A 10,861-nucleotide genomic window follows, 5' to 3' on the forward strand; every position below is an offset into this window, starting at 1 on the left:
TATATATATATATATATATGTATAACTTTTGTGGATTGACACCTTTTCTGCAAAAATCTATCTATTTCTTTGTTTCGATGGTCATGTGTCCTCGTGTCTATCCTAATAACATTCTTATATTAGTTATTTTAAATTGGTACTTTCCTCTTGATATTGTTGTATTAAGATTGTAGTATTATTCTTATTATATATATATATATATATATATATATATATATATATATATATATATATATATATATATATATATATATATTAGGAACATTTGCATAGGTTTATCTTAGTTTTGCCTGTAAAATGTTTTTGCTACGTTTTGGTATACACCTAACATATTTTATTACTATCTTGAAAAACAACGCATTAAAATCAAACGAGAGGATAAAGAACCAAATGCCAAGAAATAATGTCTAGGAATTCAGGTAATTTACTCATTCAATAATAGTCATAAATAAAATATTGAAATAATAAATAACTGACGCTTAAAATTATTCTTATTGCAGGACAGATTGCGATTGACTCATCAATGGACTCCTGACATATACAACGAAGTGCGCCAAAAAATTTGCGTTGCAGACATACAAAAAAATGCTCAAGTTATATGTTGAAAGTTACTTTTATTAGATTTTTTTGTTATTCCAAGGGATAATATACTTACATTAAACTCACTTTTCTGTCATTGTCTTTCATTTAAACTATTTGTGATGAAGCTTACTGCACCAAACATACTTTGTCAATTGTCTTTCCAATATGCGACATATGTTGGTAGTCAATTTCACTGGAGTCTTTTAGTCGGCTGTTCAATGAACATATCATATTCTATGTTGGCTATATTTCTATAGTGGTTATAGAAAAATTCTTACAGTGGTGTTGTTTTACCTATATTCTTTGAATTTATTGTGTTCTGCCAATTGTCTCATATTATGCTACAAGTTTTATTTCAGTATGATTTACTTAACTTGGTTCCCATAATCTTTCATCGGCAACCTGACAACTTATTGCAACAGGAACAATAATAACCTAAAACTAGAAATAAAACCATTTAAAAAAAAATTAGAAAAACATAAACCCTTCAAACAAAATATATATATATTATAAACAATGAATTATTAGCTATTAATATACATATATTATTTATTCAAGTAGACTTTGGGCTTTTGAGTCATTAGCTATCTATGTAGCAAGTCCGGCCACCGGCCGGGCCAAATGGGTAGTTAATGGGTAACAGTGTAGTAGTCTATGTCCAATTACACTCTGCCACCGCTTGATGTACATAATGGTCTGGCGTTTCTATTCTGAACAAGGTCCATGGCGAGCCCAAACATTATGCCGCAAATAACTAGGTTAAAGTTCAAGTTCGTCACGTGAAACTCAAGAAGTTAACTTTTCGGACACTACAATTTAAAAACAAAAACTTGACCAGAAACTTAATCAGCCTAATTCCTGAACACCAAGATGACATGTCTTCTGGCCAGAGGTAGAATAAGATAGAAGGGAAAGGGGGCACTAGATACATTCTGCAAAACCCTAAAAAGGCGTGGACTCTATATAGACATAGGGGCCAGGAGGGTTTTGGTGACCCGAAGGGACGCAGAATAGTAGAATAGGAACATGCTGCACAGTATCTAGGCCGCGAACCCTAAAGCGACAGGTGGACGGATAACAATCGAGGGATTGAAAAGAAGATCGTCGGACAGGAAAGAAAGTGAAAAAGAGATAAATAGTAGAGAAAGAGAGAGAGAGAGGTGGAATTTTGGTTAACACATTTGGTGCCGTCTGTGGGGAGAGAATAATAGTATGGCTACAATAGCTAAGAAAGGAAGAGGGAGACCCAAAAATGTGAGGGCTGAGGTCGGTGAGGATGAAACAGTGAGTGTGGAGGTGGAAGAAACGGGAGAGGAAGTCCAGGATGCAGCGGCGGAAGCAACCAGACTCTTACAGGAAGATGTAGTGAGGCTGAGAGATGAGAATGATGATCTGAGAAGGGAACGGGAAACCACACAAGGAGAGGAGACAGGAGAGCCAGAAAAAAGCAAGGTGGAGGGCCAGCATGAGGAAGCCCCTCATGGATCAGGAGCAAGTCTAGGGGGAGGCATCACACTGGAGATGGTCCAAGCCATGATTGAAAAAGACCGAGAAGCAAATCGTGTGATGGAAAGGGAGAACCAAGGGGTGGCGAAGAAGTGGTGGCAGGGCTTAATCAGAATCTACTAGCAGACTCCATCTGGAACTCTGAGGTACCTAAGAGGTTTGCGCAACGAAGGTTCGAGAGATACGATGGAAAGGGTGATCCTGCGGACCACTTGCACCATTTCAGGCAGCAGATGCCGCTGTGGCAAGAGAATACATATGATGGACTCCGTTTTATGATGTTTCCCGCTAGTCTGAAGGGGGGAGCTTCGGACTGCTATTATCAATTGGGGTCGCGAAGTATAAGCAGGTTTAAGGAGTTGAAACAGGCATTCGTGGACCATTTCATCCACCAGAAGAGGAGGGTAGTCGACATTGCGGATCTCTTTAACGTCAAACAAAGATCCAGCGAGACTCTTAGGGAGTTTTTGTGTAGGTTCAAGGAAGAGACGTTGAGGGTGGAAAACCTGGATGAGCATACTGCAGTCATAGCTTTCCAACATGGATTGAAGCAGGGATATAGAGTCCACAAATCTGTGTCCAAGATCAAAGTCACAACGTTGCATGTGTTGTATCCGAAGGTCGAAAAGTACATACGCTACGAGGACATGTTGCAGAGAAATAGGAATGAACCCAGGAAGTTAGAAAAATCAATACAGAATGTAGGCCAGGATGACTGAAAAGATAGAGGCATGGCTGCGGTAAGAGAGGGGGAGGGCCATATAAGGAAGAGACACACAAAGTAGAGAGAGGCAGAGACCAGGTGAGGAAGGACATCTGCAAAAGAAAACCATACCGCGACATAAAGTCCACACCTTTGAACAAACAGTATTATGAAGGTCCTTGGAGTATGCCTAGGGAGTTGGAAGGGAAGCCTTTTTGCGCATACCACCAAATCAGGAACCATACCACCAATGAGTGTTTCGCGTTGCAATGGCTGGTGGAGAGAATGATAGAGAAGGGAATGCTGAGGGAGTTTGTCAAAGAGGTACACCCGGTTGAAAGAGTGCTGGTAGCGGCCAGGATCCTAGGAACAATCAATGTCATCTTTAGTGGAGAGATGTTGAGGAGGAATGCTCACAGGGACAAAGTAAGGAGGACAGCCAGCTTACAACAAATTAATGAGGTTTTGAGTATTTCGCGGCCAGTACTAGGGGCCGCCATAAAGGACGGGAGGATAGAATTCACACCAAAGGACCTGGAAGCGGTAGTCTCGCCTCACGAAGATGCATTAGTGATCACAATAGCAATGGGTAATTACATGGTGAAGAGGGTTTTAATAGATTGTGGAAGTTAAGTGGATTTGTTATTTAGGGGCGCGATGGAGGAAATGTGCATCGAAAGGAAGCAGATGAATCCTCCCTAGACTAATTTGTTTGGATTCAACGGCAGCATGACAGAACCAATAGGGGAGTTGGTGCTACCAGTAACTGCGGGACTAGTGACGGTGTTCACTCGCTTCATGATAGTGGACACCAATTCGCAGTATAATGCGATCTTGGGAAGAAGATGGATTCACGAGATGAAGGCAATTCCATCAACTTATTATCAAGTAATCCACTTCCTAACTAATAGGGGAATGTACGAGATAAGAGGGGACCAGGTCGCGGCTCAAAGTATTCACCAGGTGGCTGCTAGAGAATTGATCCGCGCACCCGAGAAGGGTACGCAAGAGAATGATGGGGCCCTAGCATATCAATTACATACTGCGATCTCAGACAAGGAACTGCCTATGGGGGCAAAGACAATGGATGAGATTGAGACTGTGAGGAGGAAGAGAAATTTATATCAGTTGGGGCCGATTTACTGGAGGAGTCAAAGGCAAAGTTGACGGCCTTGCTGACAGAGAACAATGACGTTTTTGCTTGTCTATAAAGGATCTGGTGGGACTGGATCTGGAGTTCGCATGTCACAAGCTGCATATGAGGGAGGGTGTCAGACCCATCCGACAAAAGATGAGGGGTGTAAGGTCGTAGTATGCGCAAGGAATAAGGGAAGAGGTACAGAAGTTGAAAGCGGCCGGAATAATCCGCGAATGCCAATTTACAAAGTGGCTCTCAAACATAGTTGCAGTGCCGAAGAAAAATGGGAAAGTAAGAATGTGCGTCGATTTCACGGATGTCAACTAGCAGTGCCCAAAGGATTGCTACCCAATGCCGTGGATTGATGAGTTGGTAGATCGAACCGCCAAGTTTAAAATTTTCTCATTCATGGACGCGTCAATGGGGTACAATCAAGTGTTAATATACGGGCTCGACCAGGAGAAGACCGCGTTTATAGTAGAAGGGGGAGTTTACTGTTATACTCGAATGCCATTTGGATTGAAGAACGCGGGGGCGACGTTTCAGAGAATAGGGGAGAAGATGTTTGAGAGCAAGATCAGAAAGGGAATGAAGATCTATATAGATGATATGGTAGAAAAGAGTATGACCGAGGAGGAACATCTGGCGGGCCTGAGAGAAACATTTTCTATACTGAGGAAACACAAGCTGATGTTGAATCCTGAGAAATGTACGTTTGGGGTGACGTCCGGAAAGTTCTTTGGGTACATAGTCACATACCGCGGAATAGAAGCAAACCCGGACCAGATCAGGGCTTTACATGAAATGCAGTCATCGTAGAATGTGAAGGAGGTTCAGAGGTTGGCAAGGAGAATCGCAGCCCTCAACAGATTTATTTCAAAATCTTCGGACAAGTGTTAACCGTTGTACCGACTCTTAAGGAAGACAACTGACTTTCAGTAGACCGAGGCATGTGAAAGGGCTTTCCAAGAGTTGAAGTTATATTTAGGAAAGGCCCCGATCTTGTCGCGACCCGGGCAAGGGGAGAAGTTATATTTGTACTTAGGGGTGTCGAGATGCGCCATCATTTCGGTGTTGATAAGGGTAGTGGACAAGGCAGAGAGGCCAATTTACTTCTAGAGTAAAACAATGTTAGATGCAGAAACCAGATACAGTAGGATCGGGAAATTTGCTTTGGCTTTGATTTTTTCTGCGTTGAAATTGAAACCCTACTTCGATGCTCATTCGGTGGTTGTGGTGACAAACTTGCCTCTCAAGCAGGCTTTGAAGGCTAACAAGTCAGGGAGAATGTTGAAATGGGCGGTGATGCTAAGTTCATATGACCTTGAGTATCAGATCAAGACCGTGGAAAAGGCACAAGCTATGGCGGAGTTCCTGGCAGAGTTCTCCGTCGAGGACCCTACTTAGGGGGAAGAGATGGTTATGGAACAGGAGGGCTACACCAGCCACGACCCGTTAGACCCTTGGGATATGCGGAACGGGTGGAGGGTTTAGCAAATGGGTCTGCTACGGACACAGGTAATGGAATTGGAGTGGTATTGGTTACACCAGAGAATAATTGTCTAGAGTTGTCGATGAAGCTGGGGTTCGCCGCTTTGAACAATGAGTCAGAGTACAAAGCGGTGATAGCTGGGTTGGGTTTGGCTATCGATCTAGGTGTGAGCAAATTGACAATTTATTCTGATTCCAACTTGGTGATATGCCAAATGAATGGAGGATTTGTTGCCCGATGCCCTAGGATGGCAAAGAATTTGGAGGTATTACGGAGAAAGGCCAGCAAGTTTGCTGAGATCAGATTTGCTCATCTAGGCCGCGGTGAAAATAAACACGCTGACACATTAGCATATGTTACGGCGATCCCGCCAGGGGACCGGCGCGATCCATTGAGATCAAGGTGCGAGCAAGCCAAGTATCGCCGAGGAAGAGGGTTTGGATAGCCACCGAGGACGAGCCAGGTGGATGGAACCCATAAAAAATTTCTATCGAATAGAGATTGCGGATAAACGAGAGAAAAGGATAATGGAACAGGTGTCCCAAAGGTACATTTTGCTAGATCGGGGACCTGCATTGCATCGAATATCGAGAGACCACTCTTGAAATGTTTGGGGTCGCGGCAGGCATAAGAGGTCTTAGGTGAGATTCATGAGGGGAATTGTGGGAGCCACTCAGCAGGAAGAAGGACGGCTCACCGGTTGTTATCACAGGGGTATTTCTGGCCTCACATGAAGAGAAATGCAACCGAGTATGCCAAGAGGTGAGAGAAATGCAAAAGATTCTCAGCTCGGCACTGATACATGCTCCAGCGGAGCCTCTACATAAAGTGTTTAGCCCGAGGCCATTCGCCATGTGGGCACTAGATATTGTCATATCACTACCTATGGCAAGCGGCAAACGACGGTTTATGCTTGCCGCGACTGACTATTTCACCAAATGGATAGAAGGCGTGGCTCTGCAACAAGTTAAGGAAGAACATGTAAAGAAATTCTCATGGGAGAATATAATATGCAGGTTTACGCTCCCGCATACGATAATCGCAGATATTGGGACTCAGTTTACAGGGGGTAAGGTGCGAGATTTCCTCAAAGCGTTCAAAGTAAAGCAGAGATTCTCGGTCCCTTACAATCCTGAGGGGAATGGCCAGGCAAAGTCTTCGAACAAAACTATAATGGAACTTGAAGAAAAAATTGGAGGATTGAAAGGGGGCCTGGGCAGACGAGATAAACCATGTGCTATGGGCGTATCAACAATGCCGCGAACATCGACTTCGAGAGTAAGCCATTTGCCATGGCGTATGGAGTGGAGGCAGTGATTCCAGTGGAGATGGTGGTGTCTACCACTAGGACCAGGGCTATGGAAGAAGGAGTGAACGAGACTATACTAGTCGCAAAGTTGAACCTTACAGAAGAGAGGAGAGACATAGCACGTATTAGATTGGAGGAGTACCACAGGAGATTGCAGAGGCAATATGATAAGAGAGTGAAGCCTCGGCAGTTCTAGGTGGGTGACAGCGTACTGAGGTGAGTGACCCCGACCACCAGGAAAGAGAACGATGGAAAATTGGGGCCCAACTGGGAGGGGCCCTATACAGTGGTTGAAAAGGGAAGCTCCGGAAGCTATCGGTTGTAGACTCCAATGGGAGAAGACATCGCGAGACCTTGGAACGTCAGAATGTTGAAAAAGTTCCATGAGTGACGCCATGAACCGTTAGTTAAATAAAGACAAGTTCAACTGCTTCTAGAGATTGTTATTTGAGTTTTATAGTGATGTTTTGTGTTACATATTTTATCATAACGAATAGAGAACAAACTTTGTCCAAATTGTTTATTACATTATTGGGTGCGAATGAATGGAGAATCTGATTGAGGACCGAGGGATCCGAATCCAACTTGGGGGCAAACTAAGCTACTTGGGGGCAAACTGAGCTACCCTTAACCACTTCACTACCGGAGAGACAGCCCGGGGGTTGAGCCCTTCGCGGATGATGAGGTCCACATCTAACTTGGGGGCACACTGAGCTGCCCCCAACCAGCTTCACGGCTGAGAGAGACCAACAGGGGGTTGAGCCCTTCGCGAATGAGGTGGTCCGAGTCCAACATGGGGGCAAACTGAGTTGCCACCCAAGGGGCTTCGCGGCTGATAGCTAATTGAAATACTGAATATCGAGGGGGACAAGTTAGGGGTTTAGCTAAAGCTTTAATCAAAATGGCCGAACATAGATTTAAAAGAAATAGTAACTAAATTGCATCACACCAGACTGGTTAATTAGCAAAAAATATATACTTGCCCGCTGGGAGCACCCAGAAATACGGGACACAAAGTATACGTACAAAAGTTTGAAAGGAAAACATATTCAAATCAAGAACAAAGAAATTAACTCCAAGCTATTGGTCATTGGCCGTCTCCTTCTGATTCTGATCATCAACCACTTCCTTTAGGGGCAAGCCCTCAAAGATTTCCACCACGGCATCATCTGTCACAAGGACAATGTTGTGGTCCTCTTCAGATGGTGGAGTAGACGCAATGGAGGGGTCAGCAGCAGCGGTAGAGACAAAGGAGGGTGAGGGGAGGAGTCTCCCAACAGCGGTGAGCTCAGCTAGCTGACGTTGGAGCTCCCTAACAATTTTCTTTTCTGCTAGGTCCCGAAGTGATCAGAGGCGGCCTTCAGCGATTGTTCAAATGCGACCTAAGCAGCAGCCTCACTTGCTGCTTTGTCACTCTCCACTTTGACCTGAAGGTCAGCCATCTGCTGGTGGAGAGTCTCTTCCGCGGTTCGGAATGCTTTGTGCGAGTTTAGAGCCGCAAGACGAGCGTCGTCGCGGTCTTTCTCTAGGCGGGCATATCTTGTTTTCCAGCCTTCAGGCCCATTGATCTCCTGCTTCACCGCATCCAGGGTGTCTAGAGTGTTGGTTAGGCTGTGGATGATGTAGCATATATCCAAGCTCAGCTGAACACAAAAGGGACATTAAATATGTTACAGGCAAAAAGTACCAAGGCAAGAGGGGAAAGAGGCACACCTTTTCCCAGCCAGTATAGAAAGCAGCACGGTGGGCGGCAAAGGTCCCAGAGTCATTGTAGGCCTGGTCCCGGGGAAGATGGGGGCTGAAGAACAGTGTGGTGGCCACCGCGACATTGTCAAAGGCCGAGTCTCGGGTGGTGACCACACGATCCCTAGCTTTGAATTCAAGACGCCAGACTTCGGGCCCAACGGACATGTGATCCTTGCCTGGGCGACGTGGGTGAGCCCCTGGCCGCGGTACTATGGCGGCTGGGTAGAAGGAGCAGTGATAGTCCCCGTAGTTTTGCATTTCTTAGCGGGTGGACTCTTCGCCACAGAGTCAGTGGGCTCTTTTTCTGAGTCACTCAGCTTTGTCACGTCCATGTCTGGGGAGTGCAGAGGGGAGCCAACGACTTCGAAATCGTCTTCCCAATCAGCGAGGGAAGAATAAGAGGCGGGGGCACCTTCTGGGATGCCCGAAGAAGGTTCCACAGTAGTAGGGTGTGACTGAGAGGCTGCATCTCGTTTGGTTGCAGCTTGCGAATGGGAGATCTTCTTGGTGTAGCCCCTCTTCTTGGTCTTAGGGGGGGAAGGTTTAGGTAACCTTTCCTTAGGAGGAGGTAGACGGTAGAAAGGGCCCTGGTACTTGCCAAAGTCTTTGAGAGTTGGGTCCAGGAGGAGAGGAGTGCCTTTGTCCGGGTCGATACCAAGAACGTCACACTGATCACTTCCTAAATCACGGAGCTTCTGGAAGATTTCCAAGGAGACACTAGCGTATAGTTGAGAGTGCGAGTCTGGTCTCCAACCTGTATCAAAGAAAATATATTAAGCACGATAACAATGAGAACAGTAAGGAGAAGCATAAGCTAACCGACTACACTTACCGCTATGGAGAAAATGTAAATGCCTTAGAGAAACTTCAGGAGGTATGTCCGCTGACAGAAAGCTCCCAGACACATACACGGGATAGTGGTGTCACACTTTGTCGGAAGTAGTGATGCGGAGAACGAAAGACTTCTTCCACGGATGGCTACAGTAGGATTGGTAGCCTACACTCCCAAACTTGGTGCTCTTCTTTATATAATAGTGGGCGATTATGTCACGGAGTTGGATTTTGGGGGAGTGGGTTTTGTTATAGAAGTTAGCGGCATACATAATACGCCAGAAATTGCCAATACCTTGACATGGCGGAATGTTGAAATGATTGCATAGCTCTACATCTAGTAGTGACAAGGGAAAGCGCAGGCCGACCACTATTTGACCTATTGTAATTACCAGACTTCTCAGCCGAGGCTTGACAAGGTGAGGGAAGTGAGTAACTCCCGACACATGTTCTAGGACCACGTCATCAGGGATGCCATATGCCACCTTGACCGCAGCTAGATTAGGTCTGCGGTAATAGGAGGGAGGCGGAGGAAGTTTAAACGGTCTTCTTGAGGTGGAGGGGACAGCGACAGGGCTATCCGAGTCAGAGTCCGCGGACTCAGACCTATCAGCGATGGGGCTACTAGACCTAGAAGTTGTGGTCCCTGATCTAGCGGATCTGACGGTGGATGAGCTCGCCGACTCGGAAGGCGACATAATGCAAACAGTGCGAAAGGTGGATGCCGAAAGGTGATGGATCCAAAGGGGCAAGTGTGAGGAACCAAAGATCACCAGAGAATAGCAAACAATGTATGGAAAAGAGTGGAAAGAGAAAAAGAAAGAGGATAACGAACCTGACTTGCGGTGCAGCAGCGGGTAAAGGGGAAGGAGGCTTTGAAAACTTAAGCGAAAGCAGGAGGAGGTATCACCGGGAAAAAGGAGAGGAGCGGGAGGATTGATCGGAACAGAGAAAGTGTGAAGGAGAGGTTGGGGATGAATTTGAATGAATGAGGAAATGAAGTTGAGTTGGAGAGAAAAGGAAGAGTTTGAGCGGGATTCGAAGCGCTAGGGGTACGGGGGTAATTTCCAGGGTGCGAAAGTCGAAGAGCCAAAGGAGATGGGCTAGAGGATAAGTGACGCATGGAGGCCAGGAAACGAGGAGTCAAGTTCTGCAGGTATTCATGACGCGTGGTGGCGTGTGAAGTACGCAAGCTAAGTCAGAGTGAACACGTGCCAATCAGGAGAGAGCACACGCCGGCATGAAAAGGGTATAACGTTGGCGGAGGGTATCTATGCCCCCCGAACGGGATTCTCCATAAAGTTCCGAAAATCGAGGGGGGCATCTGTATCAGCCTAATTCCTGACCATCAAGATGACATGTCTTTTGGCCCGAGGTAGAATAGGATAGAAGGGAAAGGGGGCACTGGATACATTCCGTGAAACCCTAAAAAGGCGTGGACTCCATATGGACATAGGGGCCAGGATGGTTTCGGTGACCCGAAGGGACGCATAATAGTAGAACAGGAACATGTTGCACAATATCTAGGCCGCGAACCCTAAAGCGACAGGTGGA

At 45.8% G+C, this 10,861-nt stretch overlaps 2 protein-coding genes across 2 annotated transcripts; both read left to right on the top strand.

The window, feature by feature from the left end:
- Positions 1-2,321: 2,321 nt before the first annotated feature.
- On the top strand, positions 2,322-2,807 carry LOC147477081 (uncharacterized). The gene has a single exon (XM_086585912.1). The coding sequence runs from the start codon at positions 2,322-2,324 to the stop codon at positions 2,805-2,807; it is 486 nt and encodes a 161-aa protein (XP_086442038.1).
- Positions 2,808-2,977: 170 nt separating this feature from the next.
- On the top strand, positions 2,978-3,424 carry LOC147477082 (uncharacterized). Its single transcript, XM_086585913.1, has one exon. It carries the CDS (start codon positions 2,978-2,980, stop codon positions 3,422-3,424), a length of 447 nt encoding a protein of 148 aa, XP_086442039.1.
- The last annotated feature ends 7,437 nt before the right edge of the window (positions 3,425-10,861 follow it).

Source organism: Coptis chinensis, chromosome 9, assembly GCF_015680905.1.
Source record: "Coptis chinensis isolate HL-2020 chromosome 9, ASM1568090v1, whole genome shotgun sequence".
NCBI lineage: Eukaryota > Viridiplantae > Streptophyta > Magnoliopsida > Ranunculales > Ranunculaceae > Coptis > Coptis chinensis.